The 24852-nt window shown below is 39.8% G+C and overlaps 2 protein-coding genes and 2 long non-coding RNA genes across 5 annotated transcripts in view; 2 read left to right on the forward strand and 2 right to left on the reverse strand.

Annotated features, from left to right (window-relative positions):
• Positions 1–11632, reverse strand: part of tmem26a (transmembrane protein 26a) — a 36833-nt gene extending 25201 nt beyond the window's left edge. The window contains exon 1 of one of the 2 annotated variants that reach the window (XM_073869327.1): positions 11098–11632. In XM_073869327.1, coding sequence (XP_073725428.1) covers positions 11098–11288 — 191 coding nt within the window. In that variant the 5' untranslated portion in view covers positions 11289–11632. The remainder of the gene's footprint in view (positions 1–11097) is intronic. The other variant, XM_073869326.1, reaches the window with a different exon arrangement.
• LOC129448818 (uncharacterized) lies at positions 1023–2537 on the reverse strand. Its single transcript, XR_012370428.1, has 2 exons — positions 2352–2537; positions 1023–1805 (listed from the first exon to the last, which is right to left on the reverse strand). It is a non-coding gene; the product is annotated as an uncharacterized lncRNA (long non-coding RNA).
• An 8451-nt stretch (positions 11633–20083) lies between the features above and the next one.
• Positions 20084–21014, forward strand: LOC141365169 (uncharacterized). The gene is made up of 3 exons (XR_012370341.1): positions 20084–20275; positions 20403–20456; positions 20670–21014. It is a non-coding gene; the product is annotated as an uncharacterized lncRNA (long non-coding RNA).
• A 175-nt stretch (positions 21015–21189) lies between these two features.
• LOC129418015 (hemicentin-1) lies at positions 21190–23699 on the forward strand. The gene is made up of 5 exons (XM_055172921.2): positions 21190–21636; positions 21901–22188; positions 22750–22840; positions 22921–22939; positions 23035–23699. Exons 1-5 carry the CDS (start codon positions 21294–21296, stop codon positions 23110–23112), a joined length of 819 nt encoding a protein of 272 aa, XP_055028896.2. The 5' UTR covers positions 21190–21293; the 3' UTR covers positions 23113–23699.
• The last annotated feature ends 1153 nt before the right edge of the window (positions 23700–24852 follow it).

A 24852-nucleotide genomic window follows, 5' to 3' on the forward strand; every position in this document is an offset into this window, starting at 1 on the left:
CTAGGCTCATGCAAAGGCTGAAACACGGGCGTGGCACTGGGGCTCTGTAGCGCCCCCTGTAATGCAAAAACAAACATTGGTGCACAGATTGGGCAAGCATGTACGCACATGTACGAAAGTTGGTACGCATATAGATCTCATCGACCCGAACAACTTTCGCCCTCTAACATTTTAGCTCCGCCCAACAGGAAGTCCGCCATTTTGGATTGTTTAAAAAATGCATGCGGTGAACTTTTGAATACTCCTCCTAGGGGATTCATGCAAATGACACCAAAAGTGGTGATCATGATGTCAAGACATTGTACTTGCTAAATTGCGAAGGGATTTTTGATATCTCGAACGGTGTTGCCATGGCGAAGCGGCAAAGTCATGGCGAAATCAGAGAAACAGGAAGTGTCTAATATCTACAAGTATGACTCGCTGCAGCCTGCGGTGGACATCCAACCCCGCCCACATCCAAGTGTCACGCCAGATGCCACGCCCATGTCCAATACGTCACCGCGTGACTCCCATATATGGCAAAGCGTGGTTCCCCACGGAAACCCGCTGATCCTATCGATGTTAAAGCAGTTTATTGCAATCTTAGAATCTAAATAAAAGGTTATATTTCGTTTTAACAATACACGTATTCTTATATTTGTAAACGATATCCAAACTAATATGACATAAATTAAATCTAGGCCACCCTCCCCCAATTTCATAAAAACATTATAAACGGAGCTAATTTCATTGGTTAAACAATAACATATGCTTGCTTTACCTTATTCCTTTACAGCATTTAATGATATAAATTCCCATTTAATATGATCGATTGTAACATAGCCAAAACAAGTTTACATTTAAGTGGACATTACTTTTTAGTATTGTAAATGTAATGCTTAACATATTTTCATGAGTTTATTTTCATTTAATTTTCAAAACATTTGTTCCACTTCATCATAAAGTCTAAATATGTCAATTATAGGATCAATATGCAATAGCATACACAATATACATACATATAGACTAAATAGAGAAATTACTTTTGATAGATTATATAAGATCTTTATTTTCACTGTACATTTGCAATGACATTCTGGTGGAGCAAGCTTCAGATGCCTTCATGATAAATACAAATATATATCAGTTTTTTTTATGTTTAAAACTATACAGAAGTTTCATACACTAGACTAGAAGCACTAAGCATGACTGTACAATTTACAATATTCACAACAATATTACAATATACAGTATAATCACAACGAAGTAGCCAATATAGTATAAAACACAACACAATACAGCACAGAGCATAAATGTTCATAGATGTAAACATTGTATGTTTCATTGTGCAATGAACACAAAGTGGTTGTGTTAGAATTGACAGTGGAGCATAGACGCCAAATGTTAATAATGGAAACATTGTGTAATGAGACCAAAAGTGGCATGTGCTAGAATGTCATATTGCACTTCAGTAGAAGTTTAGTAACATGGCTTTGACTCTCAGAGGTTTTGTTCTTTAACAACTTGACATGAATATGTCCAGGTCACCCAGATACTTAAAGATAAATTAAAAGACACTTCTTGCTTCACTGGGCATTTTTGTATTTATTATTGAACAAGAATATTTCATGGCCCTTACAGGCCTTGTTCCTCATAACAGTTTGAAATAAACGTGTTCAGATCCTCCAGATATTCGAAAACAAATCCATCTGGAGAAAGGCAGGCTCCATCACCTCTCCAAGGAATATCTTGCGGTGACTCTCTACCCAGGACCATGCTGGACCAATGTTCCTTATGAACTTCCACTTTATGTTCTTTCTGTAATCCTGTAATAAAAAATAAATAAAGGTTTATTTGTGGAGCATGCAGCTACAGAGGGAGCTGAAGATGCCGTAAGTTCTTCTGTCATAAAGCATTTGGCATTTCCTTGCGTACTACAGTCTGGCTGCAGTTCAAACAGTAAAAATGGGATGCGGTCCTGCACAGTTCAGTTCTTTGTTTTAGATAAAGTAACCTGTAAGAATGTATCAACAAATTTATCAACACTGTTAAACGTTAATAACGTGCATGTGTGAAGTTCAACTAGGCATATCAAGCTGTATGTGCATAAACTACACACATGACTCACAGTTTTTAAGTTATCAATGTTTTACATTTTAACAATTTCTCAAAACAAGCTACCATTAAGTTTTATTTTACTTTGGCTTGACAGATATCTGATACGTAAAGTTAACAGCAGCAAAAGAGGTTACGTGCACCACAGTACAATCCTTGTGGATATATCGTATGATTTTATCAAGCATAAATATATGTATTAATATAAATACATTTTGGAATTACATTAGGCTTTCGAAACAAATACTTTTACTTACCGACGTGGTAAACAACTTTAGTACTTCAACTTCGTGCTTTCTCTCTTCTTCGGGAAGCACCAACATAAGGTACATTATCGCCATCTACTGTGTTGAAGTGAGATGTGAATGGACGTGGTAACTGACGTCACGCCTGGATGTGGGCGGGGTTGGATGTCCACCGCAGGTTGCAGCGAGACGCTACTCAATATCTATGGCAAAAAATATCTTATTGTGATGCCATGCGGGGTGTTTGTTCGTCTGAAGATTCCGATCGCATCGATGCGCCTATTGTGACTCCCGGGTATAGCGCCCCCACCAGGCGGCAGGAAGTGTGTCAGTTACAAAGCTGGATTTTTTTGACAGTTCCATGCAATGTTCTTTTAAATACTCCTTCTAGAAAAATCATGCAATTGACACCAAAAGTGGTCAACATGATGACGAGGCATAGTAGATGATAAATTGCGAGGGGATTTTTGGTATCTCGAGCGCTGTTCCCATGGCAGCGTGTCGGGCTTTGCTTTCATTTTGAAGGCATGTTTGGGCCTTACAGTTGCGTGCAGTGAACTTTTAAAGACTCCTTCTAGGATATTCATGCGATTGACACCAAAAGTGGTCAACATGATGCTGAGACATTGTAGATGCTAAATTGCGAAGGAATTTTTGACATCTCGAACCCTGTTTCCATGGCAACACGTCAAACTTTACTTTTATTTCAGGCATATTTAAGGCTCTTGGCGTGCTTAGATTAAATTTGAATTTGGCACACACATCAGAGTTGTCGGCTGTTAAGTGTTGACAAAAACGTCAGATAAAGGCGTGTCTATTTAGTGTCTCACTAGCGCCCCCATTTGTCTAAAATGTGGGGTTTCTTTTACCTACAGTACCCAAATTGGTCAGTAGCAACATGAAATAGTCCACTGATATTTACCCACTTGATGCACATGCCCACCGTGCATCGTTTTCTCGGAGGCACCGTGTAGCGGTAAAAAAACGTGCGAGGGCCCGCCATCGCTGCTTGCAGCTATATTTATTATTATTTTTATTTATTATTTTTTTTTTTTAACACTTTTGAACATTTTGGGGGCCTTAACATACTCGAAAACTCTTGAAATTTGGCACACACGTCAGGGTCGTCCGTCATCGCCGAAAGCCAAAGGCTGGAACACGGGCGTGGCAGGGGGGCTCTGTAGCGCCCCCTGTAATGCAAAAACAAACAGTAGTGCACAGATCGGGCAAAAATGTACGCACATGTATGAAAGTTGGTACACATATAGATCTCATCGACCCGAACAACTTTCGCCCTCTAACATTTAAGCTCCGCCCAACAGGAAGTCGGCCATTTTGGATTGTTTAAAAAATGCATGCGGTGAACTTTTGAATACTCCTCCGAGGGGATACATGGGATTGACTCCAAACGTGGTGATCATGATGTCAAGACATTGGACTTGCTAAATTGCGAAGGGATTTTTGATATCTCGAACGGTTCTGTCATGGCGAGGCGACAAACTTATGGCGAAATCAGAGAAACAGGAATTGTCTAATATCTAAGGCAAAAAATGTCTTATTGTAATGACATGCGGGGTGTTTGTTCGTCTGAAGATTCCGATCGCATCGATGTGCCTATTGTGACTCCCGGTTATAGCGCCACCACCAGGCGCCAGGAAGTGTGTCAGTCACAAAGGTAGATTTTTTTGACAGTTCCATCCGATGTTCTTTTAAATACTCCTTCTAGGATTTTCATGCGATTGACACCAAAAGTGGTCAACATGATGCCGAGACATTGTAGATGATAAATTGTGAAGGAATTTTTGACATCTCGAACGCTGTTCCCATGGCAACGCGTCAAACTTTACTTTCATTTTAAAGGCATATTTAAGCCTTTCAGTTGCATACAGTTAACTTTTAAATACTCCTTCTAGGATTTTCATGCGATTGACACGAAAAGTGGTCAACATAATGCAGAGACATTGTAGATGATAAATTGAGAAGGGATTTTTGATATCTCGAACGCTGTTCCCATGGCAATGCATCAAACTTTACTTTCATTTTTACACATATTTAAGGCTGACAGTTACATGCTGTGAACCTTTAAATACTCCTCGTATGGGATTCATGCGATTGACACCAGAAGTGGTCAACATGATGCCGAGACATTGTAGATGATAAATTGCGAAGGAATTTTTGACATCTCGAACGCTGTTTCCATGGCAACGCGTCAAACTTTACTCCAATTTCAGGCACGTTTAAGGCTCTTGGCGTGCTTAGTTGAACTTTAAATTTGGCACACATATCGCAGTTGTCGGCTGTTAACTGTGGACAATAAGGTCAGACAAGGGTGTGTCTCTTTAGCAACTTACTAGTAGCTCTGATCATTTAAAATGTGGTGTTAATTTTTCATACAGTCCCCAAAGGGGTCAGTAACAACATAAAATAGTCCACTGATATTTACCCACTTGATGCACTTGCCCACCGTGCATCGTTTTCTCGGACGCACCGTGTAGCGGTAAATAAACGTGCGAGGGCCCGCCATTGCTGCTTGCAGCTATATTTAGGGCCCGAGCACCGAGGAGCAGGCCAGAATGGCCTGCACCGAAAGGTGCGAAGCCCTATTGTTTTTGCTCGGATTATTCTTTTTATTTATTTTTTTTTTTTTTTTATTTTTTTCAACACTTTTGGACATTTTGGGGGCCTTAACATACTCGAAAACTCTTGAAATTTGGCACAGACATCAGAGTCGTCCGTGATCGCCGAAAGCCAAAGGCTGGAACACGGGCGTGGCACGGGGGCTCTGTAGCGCCCCCTGTAATGCAAAAACAAACAGGAGTGCACAGATCAGGCAAACATGTACGCACATTTACGAAAGTTGGTACACATATAGATCTCATCGACCCGAACAACTTTCGCCCTCTAACATTTTAGCTCCGCCCAACAGGAAGTCCGCCATTTTGGATTGTTTAAAAAATGCATGCCGTGAACTTTTGAATACTCCTCCTAGTGGATTCATGCAAATGACACCAAATGTGGTGATCATGATGTCAAGACATTGGACTTGCTAAATTGCGAAGGGATTTTTGATATCTCGAACGGTGTTGCCATGGCGAAGCGGCAAAGTCATGGTGAAATCAGAGAAACAGGAAGTGTCTAATATCTAAGGCAAAAAATGTCTTATAGTGATGACACGCGGGGTGTTTGTTCGTCTGAAGATTCCGATCGCATCGATGTGCCTATTGTAAGTCTCGGGTATAGCGCCACCACCAGGCGCCAGGAAGTGTTGCAGTCACAAAGGTTGATTTTTTTGACAGTTCCATGTGATGTTCTTTTAAATACTTGTCCTAGAATGTTTATGCGATTGACACCAAAAGTGGTCAACATGATGCCAAGACATAGTAGATGATAAATTGCGAAGGGATTTTTGATATCTCAAACGTTGTTCCCATGACAACGCGTCAAACTTTACTTTCATTTTAAAGGCATATTTAAGCCCATGCAGTGAACTTTTCAATACTCCTTCTAGGATATTCATGCGATTGACACCAAACGTGGTCAACATGATGCCGAGACATTGGAGATGATAAAAAAGTGAAGGGATTTTTGATATCTCAAACGCTGTTCCCATGGCAACGCGTCAAACTTTTTACTTTCATTTTAAAGGCTTATTTAAGCCTGACAGTCGCATGCAATGTTCTTTTTAATACTCCTTCTAGGGAAATAATGCAATTCACACCAGAAGTTGTCAACATGATGCTGAGACATTGTAGACGCTAAATTGCGAAGGAATTTTTGACATCTCTAACGCTGTTCCCATGGCAACGTGTCAAACTTTACTTTTATGTCAGGCATATTTAAGGCTCTTGGCGTGCTTAGATTAACTTTAAATTTGGCACACACATCAGATTTGTCGGCTGTTAAGTGTTGACAAAAACGTCAGATAAAGGCGTGTCTATTTAGTGGCTCACTAGCGCCCCCGTTTGTCTAAAATGTGGGGTTTCTTTTACCTACAGTACCTAAATGGGTCAGTAGCAGCATGATATTTACCCACTTGATGCACTTGCCCACCGTGCATCGTTTTCTCGGAGGCACTGTGTAGCGGTAAACAAATGTGCGAGGGCCCGCCATCGCTGCTTGCAGCTATATTTATTAGGGCCCGAGCACCGAGGAGCAGGCCAGAATGGCCTGCACCGTAGGTGCGAAGCCCTATTGTTTTTGCTCGGATTATTATTTTTATTATTTTTTTTTTTTTATTTTTTTTTTACGTTTCGGGGCAATTTGGGGGCCTTAACATACTCGAAAACTCTTGAAATTTTGCACAGACGTCAGAGTCGTTGGCCATCAGGTTTGGGCAAAGGCTGGACCACGGGCGTGGCAAGGGAGCTCTGTAGCGCCCCCTGTAATGCAAAAACAAACATTGGGGCACAGATCGGGCAAAAATGTACGCACATGTACGAGAGTTGGTACGCATATAGATCTCATCGACCGGAACAACTTTCGCACTCTAACATTTAAGCTCCGCCCAACAGGAAGTCGGCTATTTTGGATTGTTTCAAAAATGCATGTGGTGAACTTTTAAATACTCCTCCTAGAGGATTCATGGGATTGACACCAAACGTGGTGATAATGATGTCGAGACATTGTACTTGCTAAATTGCGAAGGGATTTTTGATATCTCGAACGGTTCTGACATGGCAAGGCGACAAAGTTGTGGTGAAATCAGAGAAACAGGAACTGTCTGATATCTAAGGCAAAAAATGTCTTATTGTGATGACACGCGGGGTGTTTGTTCGTCTGAACATTCCGATCGCATCGATGTGCCTATTGTAAGTCTCGGGTATAGCGCCACCACCAGGCGCCAGGAAGTGTTGCAGTCACAAAGGTTGATTTTTTTGACAGTTCCATGTGATGTTCTTTTAAATAATCCTCCTAGAATGTTTATGCGATTGACACCAAAAGTGGTCAACATGATGCCAAGACATTGTAAATGATAAATTGCGAAGGGATTTTTGATATCTCGAACGTTGTTCCCATGGCAACGCATCAAACTTTACTTTCATTTTAAAGGCATATTTAAGCCCTTCAGTTGCATGCAGTTAACTTTTAAATACTCCTTCTAGAATATTCATGCGATTGACTCCAGAAGTGGTCAACATGATGCTGAGACATTGTAGATGCTAAATTGCGAAGGAATTTTTGACATCTCGAACGCTGTTGCCATGGCAACGCTTCAAACTTTACTTTAATTTCAGGCATATTTAAGGCTCTTGGCGTGCTTAGATTAACTTTAAATTTGGCACACACATCAGAGTTGTCGGCTGTTAAGTGTTGACAAAAAGGTCAGATAAAGGCGTGTCTATTTAGTGGCTCACTAGCACCCCCGTTTATCTAAATGTGGGGTTTCTTTTACCTACAGTACCCAAATTGGTCAGTAGCAACATGAAATAGTCCACTGATATTTACCCACTTGATGCACATGCCCACTTTGCGTCGTTTTCTCGGAGGCACTGTGTAGCGGTAAAAAAAACGTGCGAGGGCCCGCCATCGCTGCTTGCAGCTATATTTATTATTTTTTTTTTTTATTATTATTTTTATTTTTTTTAACACTTTTGGGCATTTTGGGTGCCTAAACATACTCGAAAACTCTTGAAATTTGGCACAGACGTCAAAGTCGTCCGTCATTGCGAACGGGCAAAGGCTGGAACACGGGCGTGGCACAGGGGCTCTGTAGCGCCCCCTGTAATGCAAAAAAAAACATTGGTGCACAGATCAGGCAAACATGTACGCACATGTACGAGAGTTGGTACGCATATAGATCTCATCGACCCGAACAACTTTCGCCCTCTAACATTTTAGCTCCGCCCAACAGGAAGTCTGCCATTTTGGATTGTTTAAAAAATGCATGCGGTGAACTTTTAAATACTCCTTCTAGGGGATTCATGGGATTGACACCAAACGTGGTGATCATGATGTCAAGACATTGTACTTGCTAAATTGCGAAGGGATTTTTGATATCTTGAACGGTTCTGCCATGGCGAGGTGACAAAGTCATGGCGAATTTAGAGAAACAGGAAGTGTCTAATATGTAAGCCAAAAAATGTCTTATTGTGATGCCATGCGGGGTGTTTGTTTGTCTGATGATTCCGATCGCATCGATGTGCCTATTGTGACTCCCGGGTATAGCGCCACCACCAGGCGCCAGGAAGTGTGTCAGTCATGAACTTTTAAATACTTCTCCTAGGGAATTCATACGATTGACACCAAACGTGGTGAAGATGATGCTGAGACATTGGACTTGCTAAATTGTGAAGGGATTTTTGATATCTCGAACGGTGTTGCCATGGCGAGGCGACAAATTTATGGCGAACTCAGAGAAACAGGAAGTGTCTAATATCTAAAGCAAAAAATGTCTTATTGGGATGAAACGCAGTGTGTATGTTCGGCCAAGGATTCCGATTGCATCGATGTGCCTATTGTGAGTCTCGGGTATAGCGCCACCACCAGGCGCCAGGAAGTGTGACAGTCACAAAAGGTGGATTTTTTGACAGTTGCTTGCGGTGAACTTTTAAATACTCCTCCTAGGATTTTCATGCGATTGACACCAAAAGTGGTCAACATGATGCTGAGACATGGTAGATGATAAATTGCGAAGGGATTTTTGATATCTCGAATGCTGCTCCATTGGCAACATGTCAAATTTTACTTTCATTTTCAGGCATATTTAAGCACTTGGCATGCACTTTGGGTGCCTTAACATGCTCGAAAACACCGGGAATTTGGCACAGACCTAAAAGTCATCGGCCATTAGGACCGGGCAAACGCTGGAACATGGCCGTGGCAGTAGGGCTCTGTAGCGCCCCCTATAATGCAAAAAAATGATTGGTGCACAAATCGGGCAAACATGTACGCACATGTACGAGAGTTGGTACGTATATAGATCCCATCGACACGAACAATTTTCACAATCAAACCTATTAGCTCCGCCCAACAGGAAGTCGGCCATTTTGGATGGTTTCAAAAATGCATACGGTGAACTTTTGAATACTCCTTCTAGGGGATTCATGGGATTGACACCAAACGTGGTGAACATGATGCCGAGACATTGTTCTTGCTAATTTGCGAAGGGATTTTTAATATCTCGAACGGTTCTGTCATGGCGAGGCGACAAATTCATGGCGAAATCAGAGAAACAGGAAGTGTCTAATATCTAAGGTAAAAAATATCTTATTGTGATGCCATGCGGGGTGTTTGTTCGTCTGAAGATTCTGATCGCATCGATGTGCCTATTGTGAGTCTCGGGTATAGCGCCACCACCAGGCGCCAGGAAGTGTTGCAGTCACAAAGGTTGATTTTTTTGACAGTTCCATGTGATGTTCTTTTAAATACTCCTCCTAGAATGTTTATGCGATTGACACTAAAAGTGGTCAACATGATGCTGAGACATTGTAGATGCTAAATTGCGAAGGATTTTTTGACATCTCGAACGCTGTTGCCATGGCAACGCTTCAAACTTTACTTTAATTTCAGGCATATTTAAGGCTCATGGCATGCTTAGATTAACTTTAAATTTGGCACACACATCAGAGTTGTCGGCTGTTAAGTGTTGACAAAAAGGTCAGATAAAGGCGTGTCTATTAAGTGGCTCACTAGTGCCCCCGTTTGTCTAAAATGTGGGGTTTCTTTTACCTACAATACCCAAATTGGTCAGTAGCAACATGAAATAGTCCACTGATATTTACCCACTTGATGCACGTGCCCACCGTGCATCGTTTTCTCGGAGGCACCGTGTAGCGTTAAAAAAACGTGCGAGGGCCCGCCATCGCTGCTTGCAGCTATATTTTACCATTATGTTCCAACTACCACAATTGCACCATTTACATTATCATAACAAATGTGTTTTATACACACAGAATTAATCCATACAGGGGAAAACTAGCAGCAAAAGTCAAGGGCCAAGAGTCAAAGAGTCCAGTGTTTGACAAACACTGATCACCATAATGGTGACTTAAAATGAAACAAAACATGAACATGTAAACCTACAGAAAATTATAATGGTTTAATTGGTTTTATTGGGAATTGTATTGGTTCTAATGGAATATGGCCTAAAACAGTGTTTCCCAACCCTGGTCCTCGGGCACCCCCTCCCAGAAAGTTTTAGATGTCTCCTTATTTAAAACACCTGATTCGACTCATCAACCTCCTTCCAAAATGGTAAAGACGTATCCCTAACAAGCTGATGAGTTAAATCAGGTGTGTTTAATAAGGAGACATCTAAAACTTTCTGGGAGGGGGTGCCCGAGAACCAGGGTTGGGACACTGGCCTAAAACCCACTACAGTGTATTGGTTTTTGTTGGTCTATAATGGTTTTTATTGGTTCTATATTGGTTCTAATGAAATATGGCCCAAAACACACTACAATGTAGTGGTTTGAATGGTAAAAGCTAATGGTTCCTATTGGTACTTTAATGGAAACCATGGTTTTATTGTTTTTTTCCAGCAGGGTAGTGTTTTCTAAAGCAATTTTTTTTACAGAACATTCAGAAATAATATTTTATAACAGTCTTAAAATAATAAAATGCAACGTTTCTCTATCATTTACAAGTAAAAAAGTAAATATAGAAAACAGTTGTTTTTTGGAACATTGGAAATGTGCAAGGAACGTTTTTAGACCTTTAAAGGAACAAACCTATAATTGAATGAACTGGAAATATGCAAGAGTGTGGTGGATACATTTTTCAAATCTGTGTAAAGTTAAAGAGAAAAGATGAAACTTACCATTTGTACTCTTGCCCTTTTCTTCGTTTCAAAGTAACGATCATCTCCACAACCAGAGGAAGAAAAAGGACAGTTAGTAACCAGTACATACGGTCATTTTTTACCATGTTCACTCTCCAGACTCCGATGAGAGCGGCCAGAATGAAAAAGGACCTGGTTATAATCGCGCACACGAATTTAACCACTGCCATTTTCAGACAACAGTGTCCCGGGTTTGTATGTTGTAAAATGCGCTTGGGTCTCGTTAAGTACCCGGTGTTTGTTGAGGAATCCTCCCACCAACGTCAGTACGAGTTACAAAGATACAGGGTTTGTCAAAGGCGCTGTGAGGAGAAGCACGGACGATTTTAGACATGACTTTACACTAAACACACGTTCAATGCTGATCTGAAATCTTTACCGTACAGCCAAACAACATTTCGATAATGTTGTTAACACAAAAAAGTTGCAGTTTCGTCTCAGGGGAAATCTGTGAAACTTCATGTGACCGATAGAGGGCAGTATTCACCAGTCACTTCACTATAGTTTTCCATAGTTACCCTTATGAAATTTATCATAGTTTAACTGTAGTACCAGTGTTTTTATTTAAAGTAAAACCATTGCAATCACAAATTTTTATAACTGAAGTTATAGTAATAGTTGAAAGAAATCTGCCAAAAACATGGTTACTACACTTTTACTATAATATAATATAATATAATATAATATAATATAATAAACCAATAATGTAATAATCAATGATAAAATAATATAATTACCAATGTTTAATATTTCTAAGAGTCACAAGTTACCATCTGGACAATGCCATAAAAGATGTTTGTGGTGCTTTGTTTGTGTTGTTTTTTATTTACATACTTTAAAACACAAAAAAGTGAATTATGCTTATAAATACTTAAATTATATGGATTGTTACAACAAAATAAATTCAACACAGTATATTAGAAGTGCTGTAAAACTGTTTGAAAATGTTACAATGTTTTAAAAATAAACATTTTATAATTTCAGAAAAATAATTGAACAACAAGAAACAAAGGTTAAAGACAGGTAAAAGACACAGGTTAGAATAATCATGCTGTTAATTTAACTGCATTTATGTAATGCCTGCCTTGCAGTGTCTTTGCATCCCTGACGGTGACCTTGTAATTTAATGATGAATGAAACAATATATAGAAAACATTTGTGAAAGAAATAAAAAATATATTTTTAAAATGTAGAAAAACTATAAATTCATCATCCATTCGCTTTTTAAGGCACAATAAAGAAAAGTAACTCTTTCTGTACACATCTGTTATTCTTTACAATAGCCTATGTAAAATATATTACGTAAAATGTAAAAATACATGGCATATTTCATACAATTTTATTTATTAAACAAACAGTTTGAAAAATAAACAAAATGGAAAGAAAATGTAAAATCCTTAAAGCTCTATGACAGCACTTTTATTAGAACTGGGAGTGTCTTCATGTACGATGACCTCTGTTGACTGGAGAAGATTCATTTCAGTTTCTTTCTCTGGTTCCTTTATCCTGTTCTTCTCCATCGATCTCTTGCACTTTCTTAGTTTATGACACAAACACCCAGATAGTGCTGATAGTGCTACTAGCGGACACACTACAATCACTAATGGTATTAAAGTTTCATAAAACATGAGCTTCTGCGTTCCTTTAAAAAGAAAGTACAGGGGTACCATTTAATGACATAACAGGAATTAAAGGAATAGTCTACTCATTTTCAATATTAAAATATGTTATTACCTTAACTAAGAACTGTTGAATCATCCCTCTGTCATCTGTGTGTGTGCACGTAAGCGCTGGAGCGCGCTGCGACGCTACGATAGCATTTAGCTTAGCCCCATTCATTCAATGGTACCATTTAGAGATAAAGTTAGAAGTGACCAAACACCTCAACGTTTTTCCTATTTAAGGCGAGTAGTTATATGAGCAAGTTTGGTGGTACAAAATAAAACATAGCGCTTTTCTAAGCGGATTTAAAAGAGGAACTATATTTTATGGCGTAATAGCACTTTTGGGAGTACTTGGACTCGCCTGAAAAGTCTGCTCCCCTTCTCACTCTCATAATGGGAGAGGGAGGGTGTTACTGCGCCGAGTCAAAGTACTCCCAAAAGTGCTATTACGCCATAAAATATAGTTCCTTTTTTAAATCCGCTTAGAAAAGCGCTACGTTTTATTTTGTACCACCAAACTTGCTCGTATAACTACTCGTCTTAAATAGGAAAAACGTTGATGTGTTTGGTCACTTCTAACTTTATCTCTAAATGGTACCATTGAATGAATGGGGCTAAGCTAAATGCTATCGTAGCGTCACAGCGCGCTTCAGCGCTTACGTGCACGCACACAGATGACAGAGGGGTGATTCAACAGTTCCCAGCCAAGGCAACAACATATTTTAACATTGAAAATGAGTAGACTATTCCTTTAAGTCAAGAATCATATTCTGCTGTGTTTCTTCTATACTGTGTGGAATGGATACACAACATACCTTTATTCAAAATCTGAAGGATGACCACACTTCTGGTCCTGCTAGTGTCTTTGTCCTTCACAATAAATGTTCCAGAATCCAGTGGTGTGATGTTTGTTATGATGAAAGTGTTGTTGTGTAGCCGTGTGCGGTTTTTGTAATGACTGGTACATGTTAGCAGATGTTCCTCTACCTCACACACAGATACAGTGAGGTTATCTGGCAGAAAGCTTAGAGTCACTGGAGACTCGTTGGGTAGAGGGAGCTGAAACTGTGACCCTGAATATGTAGTAACACTGAACATGTGCTCTAATGAGAAAAGAAGAAATAAAAATATCACTGTACAATTCAAAAACTATATAAAAAATATTGTATTATTTTTGTATTATAAAATATAAAATAATACAACAACAACTATTGTTATTATTACAATTATTACATATTACAGTCTTAAAGTGTAATATTGAAGTTATCATATTAAGTAATGTTATTGGAAGGCCAACTATTACGGTATGTTGATAACAATGTGGTTATTTACCTGTTATAGTAAGATTAATCATTGCTGTGGGTCTGATGTCATTATTTTTTCTAAAGAAGCACACATAGTAGCCCTGGTCATCTGGGTGAGTCTCATTAAAAATGAGCGAAATGTCTCCCTGCTCGATTCTCTCCTTTAGAACTGAAACTCTTCCTTCAAACATTGGATCCACATATAGAGATCCAGATTTCCACTGGAGCACAACCTGTGTCCATCGCTTCCACTGCACAAATGCAGCTTCTGAGCCTGACCAGTCAACATGGCCGAAACATGACAAAATGGCACCTTGTCCTGACTTAATAAACAAAGCAGGTTGAGGCCTACCGACTAAAGAAAGACAGAGAAGGTTCGGATGAGAAAATTGAATAAAGAATGTACTCATTGTAGTACAAATCTTTACAAAATACTTCATGATTACCTTCCACCACAAGGTCAACCTCTGCAAGAGTCAATTTCTGTCCCTCTTTAATCAGCACACATTGGTACCGTCCGCTCCCTTCTGAGAGCATCTGCAGACAGCGGAGGCGAGACAGGGACCAAGACAGGGGCACTACAGCTGGCCGCAGAATTGAGACAGGGACGAAAACGGGGCATTGCAGCTGACAACAAAGGCGAGACAGGGACCAAGACAAGGGGCTACTGCAGCTGACAACGAAGGCGAGACAGGGACCAAGACAGGGGGCGCTGCAGCTGACAACAAAGGCGAGACAGGGACTAAGACAGGGGCCGCTGCAGCTGACAACGAAGGCGAGACAGGGACCAAGACAGGGGGCGCTGCAGCTGGCAGCGGAGCTGAGATGGGGACCAAGACAAGGGGCCGCTGCAGCTGACAACGAAGGCGAGACAGGGACCAAGACAGGGGGCGCTGCAGCTGGCAGCGGAGGTGAGACAGGGACCAAGACAAGGGGCTGCTGCAGCTGACAACGAAGGCGAGACAGGGACCAAGACAGGGGCCGCTGCAGCTGACAACGAAGGCGAGACAGGGACCAAGACAGGGGGCGCTGCAGCTGGCAGCGGAGGTGAGACAGGGACCAAGACAAGGGGCTGCTGCAGCTGACAACGAAGGTGAGACAGGGACCAAGACAGGGGCAGCTGCAGCTGACAACGAAGGCGAGACAGGGACCAAGACAGGGGGCGCTGCAGCTGGCAGCGGAGGTGAGACAGGGACCAAGACAGGGGGCGCTGCAGCTGGCAGCGGAGGTGAGACAGGGACCAAGACAGGGGCCGCTGCAGCTGACAATGAAGGCGAGACAGGGACCAAGACAAGGGGCGCTGCATCTGACAACGAAGGCGAGACAGGGACCAAGACAGGGAGCGCTGCAGCTGGCAGCGGAGGTGAGACAGGGACCAAGACAAGGGGCTTCCGCAGCTGACAACGAAGGCGAGACAGGGACCAAGACAGGGGCCGCTGCAGCTGACAACGAAGGCGAGACAGGGACCAAGACAGGGGGCGCTGCAGCTGGCAGCGGAGGTGAGACAGGGACCAAGACAGGGGGCGCTGCAGCTGGCAGCGGAGGTGAGACAGGGACCAAGACAGGGGCTGCTGCAGCTGACAACGAAGGCGAGACAGGGACCAAGACAGGGGGCGCTGCAGCTGACAACGAAGGCGAGACAGGGACCAAGACAGGGGGCGCTGCAGCTGGCAGCGGAGCTGAGATGGGGAACAAAACAGGGGGCGCTGCAGCTGGCAGCGGAGCCGAGATGGGGAACAAAACAGGGGGTGCTGCAGCTGGCAGCGGAGCCGAGATGGGGAACAAAACAGGGGCCGCTGCAGCTGACAATGAAGGCGAGACAGGGACCAAGACAAGGGGCGCTGCATCTGACAACGAAGGCGAGACAGGGACCAAGACAGGGAGCGCTGCAGCTGGCAGCGGAGGTGAGACAGGGACCAAGACAAGGGGCTTCCGCAGCTGACAACGAAGGCGAGACAGGGACCAAGACAGGGGCCGCTGCAGCTGACAACGAAGGCGAGACAGGGGGCGCTGCAGCTGGCAGCGGAGGTGAGACAGGGACCAAGACAGGGGGCGCTGCAGCTGGCAGCGGAGGTGAGACAGGGACCAAGACAGGGGCTGCTGCAGCTGACAACGAAGGCGAGACAGGGACCAAGACAGGGGGCGCTGCAGCTGACAACGAAGGCGAGACAGGGACCAAGACAGGGGGCGCTGCAGCTGGCAGCGGAGCTGAGATGGGGAACAAAACAGGGGGCGCTGCAGCTGGCAGCGGAGCCGAGATGGGGAACAAAACAGGGGGTGCTGCAGCTGGCAGCGGAGGCAAGACAGGGACCAAGACTGGGGTGGTGCAGCTGGCAGCGGAGATGAGACAGGGACCAAGACAGGGGGTGCTGCAGCTGACAACGAAGGCGAGACAAGGACCAAGACAGGGGGCGCTGCAGCTGGCAGCAAAGACGAGACGGGGACCAAGACAATGAAACAGAAGCTGAAACAGACGGATGCAAAGAGAGAAATACAGGGGGAGCTGCAACATACAGAGGCATGGAGACAGACAGAGGGGGAGCTGCAACGGACGGAGGCATGGAGATAGACACAGGGGATCCTGCTGCAGGCGAAGAGACTATGGGGGGGGGGTACAACTGCAGCTGGCGGCAACGCAGTGGAAGCTGCAGTTGGCTGTGGGGCCAAGACAGCAGCAAGCTGGAGCTGTGGCATGAGCCCTGGCAGAGACTGAGGTGGAGGGCTGCAATCCCCTTCTTTCTCTTCTTCTTTTGGGCCACGGCACAGAGCCAGTGGCAGGTGAGGTGGGTACTGCAGTGGTCATTGTAGGCTCCGTGTAGGACCCCTTGGAGGTGGATTCCCTGCCATGAGACCTCTAAATGAGACTTTACAATACATTACTATCAGCAAAATGAAGGTGATACAATGTAATACAAAAAAATTTATTGGTTTATAATATTCTTTTCTCATTTGAAAAACATTAAAGTTTTGGGGTAACCCAGAGTTGAGGGTTAATCTGATGGTAAGTAAACCTTTATTGGAATACACCCCCGGTGTTTTGTTTCTGTTGCATTTTCATTTACATAATTTTAAACATGAAAAATGTTGAATCTTTATTAACTCAGTGATTCAGAAAAATCTTTAATTATACGGATTGTTACAACACAATTCATTTAACACCTCTAAAGCTATTTGAAAATGTTACAATGTTTGTAAAATAAACATTTGATCATTTCAGAAAAATAATGTATCAACAACAAACACTAGGTCAAAGACACGTTAGAATAATTATGACGTTAATTCAACTGCAATAATGTAATGGCTGCCTTGCACTGTCTTTGCTCCCCCTGTCGGTAACATTTGCAAATACACCGTCCCTTAATCTGCACAATCCAACCACTACACTGTCATTTAGTGCAGAGATCAACTCACTTGCATTTAAAAGGACACACCCAAAATAGCACATTTTTGCTCACACTTACAAAGTGGCAATTTTAGCATGATATAATAATATATATATGATATTTTGAGCTAGAACTTCACATACGTACTCTGGGGACAGCAAAGATTTATTTTACATCTTTAAAAAGTATTGTAAAAAGTATTGAAATCATACCGATAGCCTAATTAATTTGATTAATTATGTCTTCTCAGTAACTTGCTCTTATGTGACTGATTGTCACCGCCAATGGATTCAGTCAAAGGGAACAAACTTTTAACGAACTAACTGAATGTATTGGTTTTAATTACATGCACATTTCTCCTTCTTGTGCACAATCACTGCAGGTCTGCTAATGGCAGCTAGAGGGCGCCTTTTTGTAACAGACTGCAAAAGTGATTACAGTAAGCAATATTGCATCAGATTATCTCACATGACTCGCATCCCGTGAGCATAACAAAGGAGAGGTACTAAAGATCTGTGATTTGTCAGCGAACATTAAAACTCCTACAATAATAAGATTACTCAATTTAAAAGATAATCATTCAGTGATTATTTTAAGTACTATTTTTGCAGAAATTACAGTATTATTGCCAGCTGTTTGCCAGTAACTTATATGTATGTTATTTTATAATTTATAAATAAAGCTATAAAATAACACCGTCATGAAAAGTATTCTAGAAACCAAAAATTATTGAAGGAAGAAAAAGGTTGATGAGGATTTCTGGTTCACAGAATGCTTTGCATGAGGCTGTTATTTTATAGTTTTATTCTGTAAAGACACACTCTTGTTTAATGTTCATTTAACTTCCCTGCTGACAACAACAATAAAACCATTACAGAAAATTCTATTGGGAATTTTATTGGTTCTAATGGAATATGGCCCAAACAAACTACAGTATTGGTTTTTGTTGGTCTCTAATGGTATGTATTGGTTCTATTGGTTCTATGTATTGGTTCTAATGGAATATGGCCCAAAACACACTAGTGGTTTTAATGGTAAAAGCTAATGGTTCCTATTGGTATTTTAATGGAAACCATTAGAATTTTCTGTAATAGTTTTATTGTTTTTTCAGCAGGGTTTGAACAAACAGTTACCACTAAATAACATACATTTAAATCTACAGTAAGTTACTTGCAAACAGCTGCTTAACTACAGCAATTTTTACAGTGTGGCACAAATGTGAGTTGAGAATCCGGCATTAATGAGCAAATAAAAATGTTTGAAAATAAAGAGATAAACTAACACAAACTATCTTTTGTGAATTGGACTTAGCCTACATATCGTCTTAGGCTGATCACTTCACTTTGTCTTGTTCCTCGTGTTGGTTATCTAAATAAAATGCAGAAGCTGTACAGACCAACAAAACAAAACACTGTGGTTTAGTTTACAATGGCGTTTGTTTTGAGGTTTTCTCTGTATCCCCTCTTCTCCATACTCATGTGCTAATGAGGCCAAGCTTATTTACTTAACAGGAGTTCGACATCATGCGGCTCCACAAGAATTCCCTGAAGAAGGTGTATTAAAAACTGTATAAAAATGTAAACTGATGTGTCAAGTTTTTAGGGTAAACTCCCCTTCCACTTGAGCAATATAACTGTAGGATCTCTTAAACCTAAATAAAATTAAATCCTATAATTTTAAAGAAATTAGTCTTTTAACTTAATTCTGCTCAGAAACGCTCATCATGTGTCTAGTCCCAAGAGAAGACAAACTAAACACGGATGATGCCTAAAGAAGACAAAGTCCTGATTTTTTTTTTTTACATATTTCCTGTATTTTCTGTTTGTACAATGTAAAAAATTATGTGTTTATTTTTTACACATTGTGTGTGTTATGCCATTTAACGCGTTATTTCATGTTAAAATAAATGAAAGGGACAACACAAGTTGTGTTAAAAACAGTGATGGGAGTAATGGTTACAAAGTAATTCCGTTACTGTAATTCCACTACTTTTAGCAGTAACGAGCATGTAACAAAGTATTTTTTTAAAATCAAGTAACGCAGTTACAAATGTGTTGTCCCTAAACTAACACACCTTCTGTGTTATTATTCATTGTGCCGCCCACCACAGTCCTGCGATGTAATTGTAACTGCGTTACTTGATTTAAAAAAAAATACTTTGTTACATGCTCGTTACCTTAAAAGTAGTGGAATTACAGTAACGGAATTACTTTGTTACGCGTTGCTCCCATCACTGTTTTTGGCACGGCTTGTGTTGTCCCTTTCATTTGTTTTAACGTGAAGTGACGCCTTAAATGGCATGAAACACACAATGTGTAGAAAATTAGCACATCATTTTTTACAGTCTAAATAAAAATATGGATGGATATTAAAACTATAAAACAACAAAGCTGGTGGTGGCCTAGACGTTTACACAGTACTGTATTTATCATTATATTTTTAGGTTTTATTTCATTGTTACTTCCTTTTTAGCCTGTTCTCTACTGATATCTCTTTCTAGTGCCTCATCATCAGTTTTCCCATATGTTGTTCCATTACTATTAAACTTTGCACATAAGCTCATAGATTAAGGTTTATCCTTGTACATTAATACTTAACTGATAAATAGGGAAGTTTTAAAAAATATGGAAGTTGTCATCAAAAGAGAAGTATTTTTAAAATGTTAGGATGTTGGATATTGTGTTACTGATGCTGTTCGTCTCACATATTGAGATCATTATCAGCTGCTGCAGGAGTCTACTTGACATCATTGCTCATAAACAGGAGATTCATCACTCTTTGTTCTGAGACACATTGAAGATATTAGGTGGTCATTCATGTTATTTTACAATCCTCTTGCTTGCAATAATACCAATTACTTTAAGAGTGAAGCTTTATTTATTTTTGCGTGTTCACTTTTTCATTATATATATGTTTTTTTTTTTTTTATGAAGGGATGGATGCATGGACAGCAGGGAAAATCATTCTTCTCAGTTTTCTCTTGAATGGTTTGTTTATCTGTTATTTCCTAAACCATTATGCCTAATTTGGCCTTTTAAAACTGTACTTGAGATTAGATCTCTATTGATAATCTCTTTAAAGATAACCTGTAAGATTTGATTATTAATATTGAGAAAATGAATGTTGTAGCTACATTGTTTTTTGCTTACTGTGTTTGATTGATTTTTATTTATTTACATGTGTTTGTGTGTGTTTGATAGGTGTTGGGTGTATAATCCCACGTATAAATCTACCAGAGAAGATTGACGCTTTGAATGGATCTTGTGTGCTTATAAACTGCACGTTTGATGCCTACATCACAAAAGTTTATAACTTTAGTGCTCAAGTAGTTTGGAGTACAAATAATACTCAGAGTATAGTGCTTAATTCCAGTATGTTGAGCCCTAACCCTTTTTTTAAAGGACAAATGCTTGGAAAGCTATCGGAGAAGAACTGCACAACAATCTTTTATGACATGCGTTCAAATCACAGTGGTACATATAAGCTCGCAATCATTAATGGAAGTGAAAAAACGAGTAATATGTATGCAAATGTAACTATAAATGTAATTGGTAAGTAACTTAAGTTTTTGTTTGTTACGATATACTGTTCATAAAAATGTGAATTCTTTATTCTTGCAACAAAAATGTTTGATGGGCGCCAGACCAAACTTTTTCTTTATCCACAAAAAAACACACAAACAGTTAAAATTCATTGCCGTATTTAAAGACTGATAACTTATACTAGATATTAGATCTGTTGCAGCTGCCATTGGGCCATTCAAGTAATGGCATTAAATCAGCTTAAACTTTTTGGGCCATTGCATTAATAGCGTATATCTCTATATGTATATTTCAGAGTCTCCTCCTCAGCCCACAGTAAGGTTATATAGACAAAAGATGGAACTAATGCAAACCATCGAGGTGCCGGAGGGGAGCTCTGTGATTCTTCGTTGTTCGGCTAAGACTCTCTGCTCCTCTTTTCCACCACTTCTTACATGGAGTTCCTACCCCATACTTCCCTATAATGGGAGCAGCATACCGCAAGAGAATCAAACTGAGCTCATCTCTGATCTGAACTTCACTGTTACTCCCCTTCATCACAGAGCCAATTTTACCTGCACCATTACCTACCAGCTACAGAACAAGAACAAAACAGCACAAAACAATTTCACTTTATATGTTCAGTGTATGATTTTATGTTTTTTTTTTTTTTTGATTATTTGGAAACTTGGTGTGTGTGAAAACCTTTGATAAAAATATTTATAAAAACTTTTTTTAAACCATATTATTTGTTATTAAATTAGTTGGAGAGCAGTTAAAAAGCATTAATTTAACAGCAATAATACATTAAGCATATAATAAACCTAAATATGAGACTTTAAACAAGAATGTGCATTACATAATTTACATAATTTAAATTTCATTTCTTTCTGTTTCTCAATGTTTTCAGATGCACCCAAAATATCCCCCTCATCCAGTTGTAAGGGTACAGATGTGACTGTCTGTTTCTGTGAGGTTCATGGGAACCCTTCTCCTAAACTGATATGGTATCTGTCTGAAAGTCCTGTCTCTAACTCTTCATGTATATCCATTAGTGAAGAGCAACTGGATAGCACAGGCTTCAGGAGTTTCTTTACCCTATCTTGCGCCCACAAAGCCAACCCCACTGTGTTGTGTGTAGCTACCAACATGCAAGGCAGTGCCAGCCAACAGTTTTATCTCGTTCCACCCTTTGCACGTGAGTTTTCATCCTGTGATGATTCTGTTTCAATACTCTTAAAAATTCAAACTTAAATGTGACCCTGTCTGTGAAATCCTGCTAATCTAAGTTTAATCCTTAATTTCACATTTATTTTAATTTTTGGCATGGCCTTGCTCAGTCAGTATTAAAAATATCAAAATTATATTTTCACAGAATCTTCTTAACATTATGTGTTATGATTTTATGTACACACTCAGAAAAAAGGCTATACTTTTGTACAAAGCAGTATATATATATATATATATATCTTCAAATGTACATATCTGTACCAAATATTAGGACCTTTTTAAGGTACAGTCCCAGTGACAACGTTTTACCTTTTTTTCTGAGAGTATAAAAACACATTATCACAAAAAATTATGTCAACCTAAAATTGTAGGGTGAAATAATTTAACCCAATAGGTGGGTTTATCCAGATCTGACCCAGCGATGGGTTAAAACCCAGCATTAATTTACAGGTATTTTAAAATAAACACGTTATCTCTGTCTACTGTGTTGTACATTTGTAGTTTCTTGTGTGTATTATGCATATTTTAGAAAGTGAACAGAAAGCCCTCCAGGTCCTCTTAGCACTGATGGTCTTTCTGTATGCTCTGACTGTTGGAGTTGCCCTCTACAAATTTAAACAGTAGGTTATTTAAAAATATATATATACCATACATTAAGACATAAATCTTAGTGGAATTAATTTAATACAATTTGTTACAGGATGTCCACCAAGCTCAAGGTAAGTCTCATTTATTTTATTACATGTAATAGTAAACCACTACTAAAACGATGATGATGATGTAGATGATCTGTTTAAAAGTGTTTTTCCTACAGGCTAAAAGAAAAGCAGAATCACATGTCCCTGTTGAACTCAACGCTTCAGACAATATCTATGAAAATGTAAAAATTTAAATAAAATTTACATACAATTGTAAAATATAGTTTTTCCTCTAGGCTAATAACGATGTCAGTAACTTTGAAGCGGGAGGGGCAACCTGTAATATAAAGTTTTGTTATTGTAACCTACTTCAGAACAGTGAATGTAAATCATGATGCTTTGAGAAACAAGTGTAAAGGGATGCAAAAGCATAAAGATTGTGAATATGATCGGAAGAAGCATTTTCAGAGATTCCAAACTGTTCTATTGTCTTTATTATTATTATTATTATATTTTATATTTGACATAATGTTTATTGATGTATCGATTTGAGGCTCATTGTAATATGAAACTAGCACATGTTACTATCAAACAAATAAAACGTATTTAAACTGTCAAATTTTCCCCCAGCTTTATTTAATTATTTAATCAATATTTTGTTATGTAATGTAGGATATGAATGCAGTTAATCTAGTTGCAGACATTGAATTCTGCAGTCTTTGGTCCATATGCCACCTACAGGCTTTTTAAGTGAACTACAGGATATTAGGCAAAGAACACACATTTATCCTTATTACAATGGCACTTATTTACTAATGCAATAATAAAAATGATTAATAAACATTATTCACCTTATTCCGCCACGCCCCCTTTTAATTCTTCGCTCTTCCGCATTTTGTCAACCGACTTCCGCTGCTAATATGGCACAGTGCATTCTGTGGTTAGTTTGGTGGTTAGAAGATTGTTTGTAGTTCACTATAACTTTAGCGAAATGACAAATATCGCTACTGCTGTAAATGTTTTAAATTAGGAGCACGGTTAAAACTTCATACGACGCTCGGATAGTCTTATATTGTCCCATCAATCGTCTCGTGGTTAGACGATATGAAGCGGCCGCGGCAAGTAACCTATGGGACATATTTAATTACCTCGTCCTGTCAGGAGTTGATGGAGCAGCATTGAAAATTATTAAAAGTATGTCTACCAATATTTACACAGTGATTTCGTCTTTTTTAAAGCAAATGTGCACCTTAGCCAGTCCTATTTCGTTTTTATGTGGTACCATGATAGAATTCATTTGCAAACTTGCCAACACTTATTCCTTCAAATCAGCAGACTTAAATCCTTTTAAGTGGAATCTACAAAGCTCACATATGGTTTAAGAAATTCCTTACAGATAATATCTGATCACACTGTAAAGGTTTATATAACTGCATGGCAGGTTACATCTGATCACATAGTAAATGTTTGATATAACTGCATGACAGGTAACAGCTGATCACATAGTAAAGGTTTAATATAAATGCACAACATCTGATCACATTGTAAAGGTTTAATATAAATGCACAACATCTGATCACATTGTAAAGGTTTAATATAAATGCACAACATCTGATCACATTGTTAAGGTTTAATATAAATGCACAACATCTGATCACACTGTAAATGTTTAATATCACTGCATGACATCTGATCACATATGAAGGTTTAATGTAACTTAACAACAGGAAAAGCAAGACCACCCTGCAATAAATTAAGACACAGCTTTATCGGAGTCATCAGGAGCTGATCCCAAGTGTTTATCTGGAAGCTGTTGGTGTATGTACTGGTAAAGTGCTTGGCGACTGTGTAATGGATGCAATATCAACCCTCTGTAAAGCTGACACAAAGATGGTTGTTTCTCAGCAGAGAGAGATATGTACATTTGTGCCAACTCAACACATTGAAGCAGTTTCTCGGACAGGGTTTACAGGACTAGGATTTAATTATATTAG

The sequence above is a fragment of the Misgurnus anguillicaudatus genome, chromosome 7 (assembly GCF_027580225.2).
Source record: "Misgurnus anguillicaudatus chromosome 7, ASM2758022v2, whole genome shotgun sequence".
NCBI classification, from domain to species: domain Eukaryota; kingdom Metazoa; phylum Chordata; class Actinopteri; order Cypriniformes; family Cobitidae; genus Misgurnus; species Misgurnus anguillicaudatus.

Bases quoted from the DNA above. Each gene is read 5' to 3' on its own strand.
- LOC129418015 (XM_055172921.2), top strand. From the start codon at position 21,294: ATGTATATTTCAGAGTCTCCTCCTCAGCCCACAGTAAGGTTATATAGA. The intron at 21,637-21,900 runs GTATGATTTTAT...CAATGTTTTCAG, and splicing joins TTTCACTTTATATGTTCAGT to ATGCACCCAAAATATCCCCC. The intron at 22,189-22,749 runs GTGAGTTTTCAT...TGCATATTTTAG, and splicing joins TCTCGTTCCACCCTTTGCAC to AAAGTGAACAGAAAGCCCTC.